Source organism: Periplaneta americana, chromosome 5 (assembly GCF_040183065.1).
Source record: "Periplaneta americana isolate PAMFEO1 chromosome 5, P.americana_PAMFEO1_priV1, whole genome shotgun sequence".
Taxonomy (NCBI): Eukaryota; Metazoa; Arthropoda; class Insecta; order Blattodea; family Blattidae; genus Periplaneta; species Periplaneta americana.
Window position 1 is genome coordinate 148,182,156 of NC_091121.1, and position 15,313 is coordinate 148,197,468.

Consider the following 15,313-nt stretch of genomic DNA (forward strand, 5'->3'; position numbering starts at 1 on the left):
TTGGTAAACCATTAATTCGACCGTTGTTTCCTTTAAATTCACTTCTAATTAAGTTAAAACTCCTTCATTTTCCTTAGGTTAACCTCAATCGCTCGTTAAATCCGTGTTTATTTTCCCTACCAGAATGAATAACACTTCTCCTGTAGGCTAAATTATTTTCCTTTCAGTATTTTGTATCTCAATTTCCCCTTCTGAATCGCTTAACCACATTTATTTGCTACTATTTATTCACACATATGATTGAGGTTCTTGCTGATATGTACTGTACATCTATTATTTTCATGCAGTACATCTCATTTGACGATGTGCCAGTTGTTTGTATATAACTATATATCTTAAGTCTGATTAGTGAAATATGCTACTGGTCAGCGATGTATGAAATGAAGGGGAAAAGGAACTGGCCATCCTATCCCATTAACTCTCGACTTAGTTACCTCATGAGTGATGCCTTATTAGTATCATTTATGAGGTTCGAATTTACCGTCGGACAGTTGACTAAATAACAACTATATTGGTGCTAGTTTCGGCGCAAGACTTTATAATGAAATTACAAACCATATTTCAAATTTTTAAAATTAAACCTATTAAAAAGAAATTTATAAAATTATTCATGATATAATACTAACAAATGTGTGTATTTTTTACATTTTTATTTCTTTCGACTATATTCATGTTTTTATTGAATATCACTGGCTTCTGTCTGATTGTCAATTTATATTAAATGTGTTTTTTCTCTTTCTCCTTTTTTGCTCTTGTGTGTTATTTATCGGTTTGAATTAAGTTAATTACTGTATTTAGTAAACTGTCCTTGTAAATTATGTGTTATATTATTGGCTAAGACCACACCGTACACAAGCCTGGCTCTTACGGTAGTGGATAGAAACATTTTTGTTTTATAAATTTAATTTGTACTCACTTTGCTAGCTAAATTAATAAATAAATATACGTCACTGCTCCAAAAGTGTAGATGGCCTATAGAAAGAATGTAAGTTTAACCATTCGTCTTGGATTTGTCAAAATAATTTAAAAGTTATAATTAAATGTGATGAGTAATTTCTTCAAGAAACAGAACACTGGTCAGACTATAAAATTCACTTCTAATTTTCTTGTTACTTGCTTCTCGTCACAAATCACCTGTCTCTATGTTTAGGAAACAAAAATCTGACAAGTTGGCACTTGTCTTCTTTGCCATTAGCCGAAATACAGTAGTTGTTTTAAGAAACAACCCGCTTGGTGTTTTTTTTCCCCTGGTTTTCTCAACCTTAAGTCGAATGTTAGATAATTTCATAACGAATCTCGCTATCACCAATTCCATCGACGCTAAATAACCTAGTAGTTGATAAAATGTTGTTAGATAATCAATTAAAATGAATAAAATAAAAAGGTCTTGAGCCTGTCCTGTATTGTCATAAGACGTGGACTTGAACCATACTGATCATTAGGGCTATGAAAAGGGAGCAGTTAAAGCTAGTGATGGTACCGAGTATAGCTGCGGCGGGTGGAATGGGGTGAATTTCCCCTACTATCACTAGCTTTAAGTGCTCCCTTTTCGTAGCCCTACTGATCATATAGTGAGAAAGTTTCACCATTTAGGAATGCCTAGTGTTGGTTGACGATATAATTCTCACAACAGTTGAAAAGGAAGGGGTCAAACAATCTTTTACATCAAATGCTTATTGAACCTCAAGTAGAGGAACAGGTTTCAGAAGTTATTAGACCAGCCCTGGGCACAACGGGGAAGTAAAATAAATCTCAGAAACCTCCGCCCATGTCCTTTTTGCTTACACCGCCGTATAAACAAATAAAAAGTAAGGCACTGTTCATCAGTAGTGGATTTCAGGCGACTAGCGAGAGCCGAAAGATCGTAAAAGCTATTATGTTTGCCTTATACAATCCGTCACTGAGCAATGCTTATCTTTCTGTCTGTTCATATCGGACCAAAACATTACTGTCTAAGCCGGGGAAGGTGGAGTGAGGAGTTAAGGGGTAGTCTGCAGGGACTCCATTGAGTTATTATGTAGTACTCAGTCCTGTATTAGACGAAGATGAAACACTCTTCAAGGGACTATTCAATTAAGTCCATTCTACACTTTTGCTTTCAGCGCTTTATTTAATGGCATGGAACATTGTGGTGAATGAAACCGCTAAAGGTTACATTTTCTCTATAATTATTTGTTTCACGCCAGTTAAATTCTAGCACAGCTTCATTTTAACTTACCATATCACTCACCGAGACTGAATCGAAAATTAAAGATTAATCGTGATAATGATGAAAATGATCGGTTTGTTTGTCTAAATTATTTATTGATATATTAAATACTGGATGCCTCACTCTAACGTGGTCCTCCCGCACTGCAGTTTTTTTATGCTTTGAAACGGTACACCTATCGACACACGGTGCGCTGAATAATATGTTATGGGTACTCGCCCAATTTAATCAAGAACATAATGAAGCTAACCACCAGTCTTTTCTATACATTTTTATCATCTGCTTTCTACATCTCCCATCACATGCTCAAATTCTTGTCGAGAAATAGAGGCAATCTCCTGATAGGTATTATGATTGAAATCTTCTAAGGTGTATGGGTTTATCCTGTACATTTTTCTTTCAGTGAATCCCAAAGATAAAAATCAAAGGAAGCCAATTCGAGGAATAGAGGGGGCCGCAGATTAACACTAATAACTCTGCCCTGGAACACTTGATTAATTTCTTGAAGACATATATTCACTATACGATCGGTTATGAAATCCTGTTGAAAGAATTTGTAATTTCATTCCATCTTGGTCAACTCTTGAAAGGACATTTTGTTTTATAAATTTAATTTGTACTCGCTAGCTAGTTAAATAAATAAACAAATACTACATGCCACAGTAGTAGTAGCACCCCAAATTGTGGGATGAATAATAATGAGGTGTACAAGCCCACCGGCCGCATGAGACCCCTCACCCGTTCACCCAATGGGCCCCTACGGTCTACATCCCCTTGCCTTAAGTTCATATCGTCAAGGTGACTAAGCAGCATAGGATCCATTCCGACAGCCCTTCTACGTGTCGAAGCGTTACATGTTACAACTCGGAGAACCAGGAAAATAAACGATGCATTAGTACTTGGCTGTGGATTATGGACGTATTGTGGAATTATGAAAGGAGAAAGGGAGTACTATGAATAAGACAGTCAAAATTTGGACAGATCCGGGATTTGAAGTCAGCTCTACAACGATTTGCGAAGCCTATCCACACTTCTTTCAAAGAGTCCACAAACGTAAAGAAAAGTCATAGACGTAGCAAAGCATGGCTATATGGAACAAAAAAATACAAACATGTCACATCTCCTTCAAATTTTAGAAAGATCGAACGTTTTGTCATGTCCGAACAGACCAGATTTATAAATGACTCTGTCACATGTTGGCTATCATTTACATTATTTTTTTTCCTTGTGGCATTCACACACTTTGCAATGCTGCAGTGACGCTAACAGCGTTCTTGTGTTGTCATTTGTCTCCCTGCGTGGTGCATGACGGGAGAACTAATACTGTCGCGCAGATAGCATACTACAGAGACCTCTATATGAGAACCTACATCACATATCCACTTTCCTTCCCCCCTCTTTTTCAGTACTTCATCTTTTTTTACCGAAACCAAGTTTGCTGTCCGATCCCACCTCATCACTCAACAGAGGCTAGATAGCCCTGTCATCATTTGTCCGTAAAGAGAGAACAGGGTAATGTAAAAAGAAATGGCGTCTGCGCTGCAGGAGTGAATGTCGGAAGTGCTCCTCTTACTATAAAAAACATAGCTAGGAAATGCTTCTTCATATATATGTATATATAAAGAGAGAGAGAGAGAGGGGGGGGAGGAGGTGTTCTTATTTCTTAGGTGAGATAAAAACAATTGAAAAAAGTCCTTCAAACCCAGATGTTATGGAACATTTTGCATGAGTCTTTCAGTACTCGTACATGAAGTAGTAAAAAATAAATAAAAAATCTTTTTCATCTTTCAACATATGCGACAATCTCTCATGTTGATTTTCACAATAAAGACGAGCAAATATCCATCCCCTACGCAGTAGCGGCTGGTGGTCAAAATAATGAGTGTGCTACAATCTCTATATCGGCCTACTGTATACACTAATATGCATTTACCTTAATTTGAGACTCGCATAGTGACGAAATATGGAGTTCGTTCCTACTGCAGAACTTGTCAATTACCCTGGTGTTAAACGTTAAATCCCTCCATCCTGGACATTATACTCTTTTCTATTGACAGTATTGCAAGAACAGTGAGGCGATCCTGGGACATAGTGTTCCTTCAAAACGTTTTTATGCGTTTCGAGCAAGAAAAACATCTTTCTGGCTCAGCAGTGGTCATTGGTGTTGTAACCAAAATATTTAACAACTTCGTTACTTCACAGAATGGATCCCGTGAATTGTTGGAGACTATGTTTTGTAACAATTGAACAGCCATCTATATTTCGGAAGTCGGATCTTCCGTATAGAACTCCAAGTTGTGTCTTTAACGTTCTTTTGTTCAGTACTGTATAGCTGTTGACAGCAACTTCAAGTTCGCTTTCAGGAAAATTATGCAAAAAATTGTCAAAAAATTCGCTGTTTAACAATTTTGTTGCGTCTAGATAGCTTAAAGATTGGAAACGATGAGTAGTTTCCTGAATTATACGGTTACATACCTTCTTGGCATCAATTTTCTGGGATTCAATTTTCCGTCGCTTGCTGATTGATTCAGGAGGAACCTAAAAAAACTGGTAGATGGCAGCAGCAGTCGAACATTTGAATCACCAAATACATTGTACATAGTTCCGAGTTCCTTCACAAACAAGCATTCTTTCCTTACGCTTTACTTTTGCAATCTCCAAGCTTTGTTGTGCTGAAGCTGACTACAGCACTTCCCCGCGTAAAAATGGCCAATCAGAGCAGTTATTTCAGCTTCGCACATGCGCATTAACTGTCTATATTTTCGTGTAAGTTTTGAGTAGCACAACGAACCCCCTGAGGCACCAAAGAGCGAAGAGCGAAGACTAAACTCTCTATAACACGTCATGAACATTGTAAAATGGCAGATCAAATACTATGGTATTGCAAACACTTTATTTCAGCAAAAATTATCATTGTGCTGTAGCACTGTAGCACATAAGGACGGGCCGCCCCTGCCTCTACGCCAGATTCGAACACATGATAGTGACTCTCGCGCCACATTAAAATATTACTTGTTAGCTGTTGCTTACACTTTAATATAGATATAGAACATTCTCAGCTGCGTGATTGTATTTCCTTTCCTTAGGTATTGAGTGGCATGTCCAATTAAGATATTTAATTCTACAGCTAATAGATTAGAGCGTCGTCTATGTACTGTACATTGGTAAATTGGATATCCCAGTGAGTTCAAGTAGAATTTGTGATTAAGATTGTTGTTGGTATTAGGTTCTCGCAGTGTATTCCCATTTTCGCTACCGTCATTTCGCCATTGCTCCATTAAGCTTAATTGTTCTGTGCCATGCGGCTCATCTCCCATTTGCACCGAGGATAAAGCCTACGGCGCGGCGGCGAAAAGAACTACAACTTTGACGCATCGCTAGTACATGAGAATCACTTGGCTGAACGATGCAAAGTCATTACTTAAAAAATTCTATAAATTATTTCTCTTAGCTTCATACAACATTTCGGCAATCACGATGGAAAATATAAAATGTATACCGGTATATAGATGGTCCAGATTATGATGATGATGATGACTACGACGACGATGATGATGACGACGACGACGATGACGAATTATTTTATTTAACTTTTATTTACTTAACTAGCTAGCTAGTGAGTACAAATTAAAATTATAAAACAAAAATGTTTCTAGCCGCTACCGTGAGACCCAGGCTCGTGTACGGTGTGGTCTTAGCCAATAATATAACATAAAATTTACAAGGACAGTTTACTAAATATAGTAAGTAACTTAATTCAAACCAATAAATAACATACAAGAGCAAAAAAAAGAAGAAAGAGAAAAAGAGAGAAAAAACACATTTAATATAAATTGACAATCCGACAGAAGCCAGTGATATTCAATAAAAAACATGAATATAGTCGACAGAAATGAAAGGCAAAAAATACACACATTTGTTAATATTATAAGTCATGAATAATTTTGTAATTTTTTTTAAAGCTCCAATTTTAAAATATTTCAAATTTGGAAAATGGTTTGTAATTTTATTATATAGTCTTGGGCCGAAAGTAGCACCATGTTTAAGGGCTGCACTTGTACGACATTTAGGCTCAATTAATGGGAAAGTAGACTTTTATCTTCGAGTATTTTATTAAACTCATATAGTTCCATGTCACAATTCAATATTTTCGACTCTTTACTTAAACAAGTCTCATCGTGAACGTTGAAGTGATGTTTTAAGTTAATCTTGAAGTTAAGTTTCTAGCCATTCAATGATTTGAACAAACGAGACAAAAAGTTCAGTATTTAAAATTAAGGCCAGTATTCCATTTAAAATTTCACTTCTATTCTATTTAAAATTTTCATTTCTTTTCCATTTAAAAATTTCACGTATATTCCATCTAAAAATTTCACTTCCATCCATCTGAAATTTCGCTTCTATTCCATCTGAAATGTCATTTCCATTCCATCTAAATATTCTAATTTATTTCATTCAAAATTTTACTTCTCTTCCATCTAAAATGTCACTTCTATTCCATGTAAAATTTTCACTTCTATTCATCTAAAAATTTCACTTCTATCCCATCTAAAAATTTCACTTATATTCCATCTGAAAAGTCACTTCCATTCCATCTAAAAATTCTAATTCTATTTCATCTAAAATTTTACTTCTCTTCCATCTAAAATTTCACTCCTATTCCATCTACAACTTCACTTCTTTCTTATCTAAAGATTTCATTCCTATTCCCTATAAAGTTTTCCCTTTTTTTTAAAACAAATTTTTGGCCTATCCCGACCGATTCTAGACGTAGTCACAGTCTACTATATACAGTCACGAAGCTCAATACGTAGTAAATATGCATCCATAGATAGTTGCTAACCACTAGGATCGCTAATATCGCCTCATTACAGACAATGCGAAATATTACCGGCACAGTCTCTTGTTCCTAGCACCCTCACAACTCAAGCTTCGTGACTGTATATACTGGACTGTGACGTATCATTATTAAATGTAGAGAGCTATTAGAAAAAGGGATGAGGCAGAAAGTGGCATATGTAAACAACTTTTCTGTATAATGATAGTTTTCTTCATGTGACATGTTCGCAGATCCACCGGAAGTTCGTCTGCAAGGCGCTCCGACGCAAGACCTGGAGGAAGGACAGGACAGCGTAGTGCTGCGGTGCGTGGCTGATGCCAATCCGACGGCGAAGATCGTGTGGAAGCGAGCGGGTCGCAGCGACATCGTGAGCCTGGAGGAGACGCTGCAGTTCCGGCCAGTGGGGCGGCGGGACACGGGCACCTACACCTGCGAGGCCCAGAACCTGGTGGGCGCCAGCGAGCCCCTCTCCGTCCAGATAGACGTCAAGTGTGAGTACTTCATATTAACGCAATAGGGACTGTGAGAGTTTGTCCTTCAACTCAGCAATCGAATCTTTGTTTACATTAACTTTGGAAGTTCATGTTCATGGGTGGGCAACTCGTGCTCTCGAAGTGTGAACACAACCTCAGTGCAGGTAGAACGGACTCTGCACTGTAGTGTCTGTATACAAGTTTGCTCGCGTCTGCAGTAAGTGGCGGCTCATTTTAAGTGAAAAACAATATAATCCCCAGATCATTTCCCTTTAGTGATTAGTCGAAAGAGAGAGATTTTTTATTAAGAAAGGAGGTGAAGCTTGTATTATATTCTATTAACTTTCTTACGCTTGACATTTATGTTACAAATAAACACAGTGAAGGTTTTAGTAAAGAAATATTGTCTAGATCTGGTTTAGATTAGCTAAAGGTAAAAATGGGATATCAACAAGGTGAGACTGATATCAAATATCGTTAGCACGTTGTGCGTGCGAGTTACAGAACTCCACGACATATGATCGACTAGCTAAGAGCATTTATGGATAAATTTGAAATGTGGCAGTATCATGTAGAACAAAGACAACTTCACTTTCTTTGACTATAAACTATCTTGAAGAGTGATAAGAAAATCTTCTTATTAAATATAAGACCCTACTGCAAGACTTACAGCAGAATTCGCTGGTAAGTTTGGAAAAACAGTGACAATTGACAAGGAATCGAGATTTTTCTTAAATTCTTTTGGCTTACAGCCGATAGAAGGTCCTGAAAGTTTATAGCTTGAATTGCTAAATCTGCAGAACAGCGCGACACTCAGGTTCCATCGAAATCAGGAATCGAACAGTTCATAATGCTGCCTAAGTCAGAATTTCCAAATATACTTTTTGCTTCCATATAGCCTATGCTGTATATAATTGAGTCAGAGTTTAATACAAGAAAGAAGTGTAAAAGCTCTCAATGTACAGAAAGAGCTTAGAAGTAAGTTTATTTCATCTGCCGTGACATGCGAAAAATACTTCCTTGAATAAATTTGTGTTTGCGAATATAGACTATTATATTTCTGAGTACAGAGGAATACTCTTTAATATATAAAGACTTGTAAATTCTCGCGTTCTTTGTTTCAAATAAGACATAAAATGGATATTAACAAATAGTATAATAATAAATAAGTGTTGCAGCTATGTTTGTTGTCTCTTGAAAAGGTGTATTCAGGTTGTTTTTCCAGTACTAAACTAATTTACAGAGCTAGGAAATAATATAATTTGATTATGTATATTTAGGTACAGTCTATCTAAAATTACTATAATTATTGTAACAGCGTCATTCTCAAATTCAAATCATGGAGTAGATATCACGATCACCTGCATGAGCCGCCAGAGCGCACCGTGGCTTTTGCAGCGAAACTACAAACATCTTGTAACTGCTGCGGCTGACTCCGTCTGTCTTTCTCTCTTTCAAGGTTTTTTAGCACTTTGTGAGCACGAGTTGCCCATCCATGTTTATGTTGAATGTTAACACCAGCGGTGACAAAAACTCGAACTGCATGATTACATGCTACAGTCTATGAAGTAAGGAGACGGAGGAAAGATATTTGGCATGAAAACTACAACCAGTGGTGGTTCCTGTACTAACAACTTGATCAATCCCGCGGATAAAAATCTCAAGCTTTGCTGTGTCAGTAATGTCACTGCTGTCATCAAGACCCAGTGAATAATATACGACTTTTCTTGCTTCTTTTTTTTAACCTTCTTCTTGAATAACCTATAATCAGGAATTTTCTAAATTCTTCTCTCGATACTTGGTCGAGAAATTCGTAGGTTATCAAAATTAAAAACTTTTTATGCAAAAGTTATTTACTCTTTTCAGAAATTCTGTTCTATTAAGAGGCTGGTGTTGTGGAAGAGAAGGCCTGATGGCCTTAACTACACCAGAGTAAATAAATAAATAAACAAATAAATAAATAAATAAATAAATAAATAAATAAATAAAGCACGAAATATTTCAAACCCCATTATATAGCTGACTTCCTTATATTTATTTATCTCATCTTTCTCTTCCTGACTATGATTTAAGACATGTCAATTCTTGGCGTTTAACAGTTCGTTGGCAAATAATATTGAATCAGTTTTTCTATAATATTATTATTAAATGAATAACTAATAAATAGTTACCCTCATCTAAAGATTAAAAATATTAAAATTGAGAGAAACACTAATAATTTTATCCTTCTTGGGAGAAGATCTAAAAATATCAATATTCATGCACGTACAGAAGAATTATAAAAACACATACTTAGTGGAGTAATAATAATAATAATAATAATAATAATAATACATTATTCAGGGTGGCAATTAATGTTTCTATATACCTCTAATTGAACCGTTGAGCAAAGTAACCTAAACATATTACATTTTGTCCGACAGAACAACAAAAAAGTTATCCTACTCATTCTTTACGAAACCACCTCTTACTGCTTGTAGATACAGAGTTTGTAGAGCGACATTGGGAGGTCGTCCATAACAATATTTCAATCTCTTTTCTTTCTTTTTTTGCTAGGGAGTCCGCGATCTCATTCCCTGAAATAGCAAATATAAAGTAAAAGAATAAACAATTATTGTTGCCGATGTTTCTCTCAGCTTAGTTTTAAATCCGTAAGTGTGGAAGTGAAATTTACATTCTTCAGATAATATGGACGTTGGCTTAACCATTGCCTTACTACTATTTTAATGGAACTAAATCGTGAACAGGAAATGGTATTTTTTGTTTTAATAATCCTTTTATTTCGTGGGTAGAATCGTAAAAAAAAAGTTGTGATTTATCGACATGCTTTTTGCTTCACACAATACCTAAGTTTAAATATTAATACGTAGGGGCACAATCCTCGAATCTGGACAAATTAAAATGTCGTCTGGTGGCGTTATTGTGGGCAGCCATGTTCCATTAAATCGCGGTGAACCGCATCCACAAATGCTAGGATAATAGCGTGGTACAATTCGTATTACAACACTGCCTGTGTTAATCCTGCAGACTTTTGGTAGTATAAAAATGTATTGTACAACCCGATGCTCCGAGGACTGTAATCTGACATGACTAGAAAAACTGCACTGTGGACCCGACAGCAGTAAACTATCGAAACGAATTTATTATTTGGTGGCTGCTGGAATAAGATACGACGATGTCTCGGAAAATACATTGGGATTGTGCTGGATCATAAATGAATATGATAGTGAGGTGTCAGAAGTAATAGAAATAATGAAAGGATAGTGAGGTGTCAGAAGTAATAGAAATAATGAAAGTTAAGAAGAGATGTATGAAAACATTGATGAATTTCGAAAGTTTAATGAAATGGTATTTTAAAATCTTCGAAAATGAAATATTCTTCATAGTTTATTAATAAGTGCAATAGACAAGTTTACGAATTCAGATTTTAAAAAATTAAAATTTCCTGCAAGCATATCTCATGACAACTTTCTCACTACCTTGTCATTATCATTATTATTATTATTATTATTATTATTATTATTATTATTATTATTATTATTATTACTACTACTACTACTACTACTACTACTACTACTACTACTGTTACTAGATTGTTACTATTAGAATTGAATGGTGAATTTGCGAAACGCCTTAAGTCCACATTTTTGGGTGATTTGAGTTGAGAGCATGATTATGCTACTATGTGCAAGGGTCATCATTTAGTAACAGAATGACTTTAATCCACGACTTTTATATAGTTTTTCTTAGTAGCAGAATGTTTGTTAAGGAGTAAAACGACTTTAGTCCTGGACTTAAATTGTTTTGCCTGTCAAGTACTGAAGAAACTTACATAATATGTAATTTTAATCATACAATCAGCTGACGAAATGTTTTTTGTATGTTGTCATGGTAATTCTTTAGTTGAGAAAATTTAATACGTTTGAAGAACAGAGCATGAAAATGAAAAGCAATATGCTCAGTAATATGCTAAACTTGTAGCTGAAGTAAAAAGTATTGCAAAATGGAGCCAAATTAAGCATCGAGAGAGAGGATTTTCTTGCTGTTACATTTGACTACACGAAAAATGTATGCTTACCTAAACACCAGTTCAGGATAAGTACTACTATCGCCAGCTTACCGTCCCAGCTTTCTCTGTGCACAACATGAAAACTAGTGAAATGTCCTTTTGTGTCTACCATGAGGGACAGGCCAAGAACAGTCTTAATGAGGTATGTAATTTTCTCCTGCATACTATTTCAATAACTATGTCCTATCCCGTATATTAAAGAACTGTGGTTATTTTGCGACAGTTGTCTGGGACAAAATAAGAACACACTAATCAAATTCTTAATGACAATAAGTGCTTAGAAACATTTCTTCATCATAATTTTCTCCATCAGAGGTCTGTGCTCTGGTGATTAAAAAATTGTTCAAAATACTGTTGTTCAAGAATTACAATAAGGTTATTTTATGATTTTGGTATAAATACATTTAGTTGATTATCAGTTGATCAATGATTGATTGTCAGTAACCTAATAATTATGATGCAGGATTGAAGTTAATTTGTAGAACAACTTAAGCCCTGAAGATAATTAAATTTTTTACGACCTGAAAGAGAGTACAAAAGTATGAATTTTTATACTAAAATATTTATCTTACATATAAAAAAATTATATTGCAACCATGTATGGTTCAGCGAGGCCAAAAACAGTTTTCTTTAATTTTCTCAAAACTACTTCTAGGGACTTAAGTCGTTTTGCAAATTCACCATTCACTTATAATCTCTCTTACTTCTACAACTACTAAATTTCACTAATAATAATAATAATAATAATAATAATAATAATAATAATAATAATAATAATAATAATAATCTTCCCTTAAAGTATTAGGCCATATGGCGTGTTACGATCTCACAGTTGAATTTTCAACCCAGCGCTTCTTTGGACGACAGAGAGATCTCTTCCCGTTTGGATGATAGTGAAGCATGACTTTTGGGATTCTATCTCTACTAATGCGATGCAGATGATTTATCCAGTTTGTCCACATCTGTGGAGTAACGGTTAGTGCGTCTGGTAGCGAAACCAGGTGGTTTCGACAAAATGAAGAGAAGCGACTAGAAACACTTGAAATGTGGATATGGAGAAGAATGGAGCATGTGAAATGGACAGATAGAATAAGAAACTAAGTTGTGTTGAAAAGAATGGGTGAAGAAAGAATAATGCTGAAACTGATCAGGAAGAGATAAATGAGAGAGAACTGCCTACTGAAGGATGCACTGGAAGAAATGATGACCGGGAGAAGAGTTCGGATAGAAGAAGATATCAAATAGTAAACGACATTAATAGATATGGATCATATGCGGAGACTACGAGGAAGGCAGAAAATAGGAAAGACTGGAGAAAGTTGGATATGCAGTGAAAGACCTGCCCCTGGACAGAACACTATGAATGAATAAATATCAATTGAAATTTGTTTATTTTGTTTTCAATTTCTCTAAATTATAAAATGTATTGCAAACTAAATAATAAAAATGAGATACTTTTTCTATGAGCTTATCAACTATTGTTCTTGATCGGATTGAAAATTTGTCTCTGTTAGTATTATTTCAGTTTTATTACTTGAAATTTTCAAGTTATGGTGTTATTTTCCCAGCTGGTATAGTCTGTGAACGGAATATTGTAATTTTTTTTTCACTGTGACATCATCACCAAACATAATAGTTATTTATGCAACAAGTGGATAATCTTGATGATTATGACACGAGTGAATGTTTGTCGCACTCACTAGGGTTCGTGCGACAATTTTCACGAGTGTTATAATAAGATTATCCACGAGTTGGATACAACATTTTATGGCATCTTAGCATTATAAATTGTAGGAAAACTGTGAAAGAAAATCGGGATCCATAGCTGACAATATGCTTTCATAAGTTCGTATCGATTAGTTGCTCCTGGGCATTGATTAAAGAGGAATGGATGACCTTGCAGGTTATGTTACAAAATGTTCCTTTATTTTGTTAATATAGTTTCTCTGAAGCACAGAACTGTTGTATGTGATATTACAAAAGTGATACAAAATTGTTAAAGATTGGAAATAAATGATATGTTACCTTGTGTCCTGCATTTCATTTCTTGTCACGTGGCGCGTAGAAGATATTCAGATGAGATGCATACATCGCGATTCAAGCGTTGCGGCCTACGTCATAGTGAATACGTCATTGTTATTATGGCACACGTGCTTATTCTTCTTTCTAGATTCACCTCCATCTTCGAGTTTTTATAAGATCATCTCTGTACATATTGAAAAGACTAGGTGACAACCTTCAATCTTGGTTCACTCCCTGTGATCCATTAGTTTGGATAAAATTGAGAATTATCATATGATCAAAATCTATATTTCCTTTCTTTGTAAAGAGCTCGTGTCATGGCGCAGTCACCTGTGTAAACTTGTTTATGATTTTGTAAGCCTAGTCATTCGATTCCTTTCTAAGATGAGCCCCGTGGAGCTATTCCTGTGGGTATTTTATCGACTTGGGATCCTACCCCCTCCGTCTCTCGAGAGCAGAGTCCTACCACAATGGAATCCTCTCCCCCTCTTTAACACTCTGATTTCCCCATCCCCAAACCGTTGCTAGGAATTACGGCGCCAATTCGGCCCCATTTGTTCTCCTGCAAGTCTCTCCTCCCCGTTCTTTATTATGTTATACAGTGATTTCCACGCAGAGTCTGGAGTCCGCGTCTTGCGAGTTTTAATAGGATCAGGATTGCATCTACATTGAACACGCCGATGCGATATTTGTTCTTACTTGCCAGCGTCTTTGAAGAAGTAATTTAGCCAGTTATTTAATGTCTCTCGAGATGTGAAAACAAAGGTTATCTCAACATTCTCTGGAATGTAAAAACAAGCGTTATTTTACCAACAAACAGATGCTGTACTAACGTTTATTTAACTGCTCCATTAAGGTTATTTAATCTAAAGATGGTAAAACAAGATATGTTTATTCTAATCACAGTTGCTAAAACATCTACAGAAGATGCTTAGAAACTAAGAATGTTTAATGTCATATGCCTAATTATGGCTCAGAGGTAATGTTTTCAGTTATAACTCCAGCGTATTTATGTTCGATTCCTGACAGATCGATTCCATTCTCTTGTGTTTTTCTGTATCTTAAATTGTGACATTGCGCCAGACTGACATGATCAGAATCCCACTAACTGTGACTGTCTAGTGCAGTGATTCCCAACCGGCGATATTGGCGAGATGAGGCCCGTGATTCTCCATTGCCTTCAAATTACTGTTGGGGAAAACCTCGGAAAACACCCAATCAGGGAATCAGCCCAAGCGGGAATCGAACCCGAGCCCGAACGCAACTTCAGACCGGCAGGCAAGAGCCTCAACCGACTGAGCCACGCCGGTGGCTGTATTTATGCATGTCATATCTACAATAGGATGTAACATACCTGTTCTACCTTCAATGTATTGTCCGATAAAAAATAAATTCATTTAAAAATGGTCAAATATCAGTATTCTCTTCTAACACAAAATTTAAAAAATATTATTTTATTAAGAAATATAGTTGAAAGAGCATGATATTGTAAACATAAGTTTCAGCAATAAAATAAAAGAGAGATAACATGAAAAAGTTAACATGTTTATGAGTTATGAGGGAAACGCTTCATCACTGCACAGTGAACTGCTACCATTTTGATTTTGAAAAAAAAAAGGAAAAGTAAATATTTTCTTTTTAAATCGTAAAAATATTTTTTTTTTCATATAGCAGTAGGACATTGTGTACAAGATACAGTA

The 15,313-nt window shown here is 35.7% G+C and overlaps 1 protein-coding gene across 2 annotated transcripts in view; it reads left to right on the plus strand.

Annotated features, from left to right (window-relative positions):
* The window catches only part of LOC138700208 (irregular chiasm C-roughest protein), an 831,933-nt gene that overhangs the window by 636,810 nt on the left and 179,810 nt on the right, over positions 1-15,313 (plus strand). For both annotated transcript variants that reach the window (XM_069826656.1, XM_069826657.1), the window contains exon 5: positions 7,280-7,540. In XM_069826656.1, the coding sequence (XP_069682757.1) occupies positions 7,280-7,540 (261 nt within the window). The remainder of the gene's footprint in view (positions 1-7,279; positions 7,541-15,313) is intronic.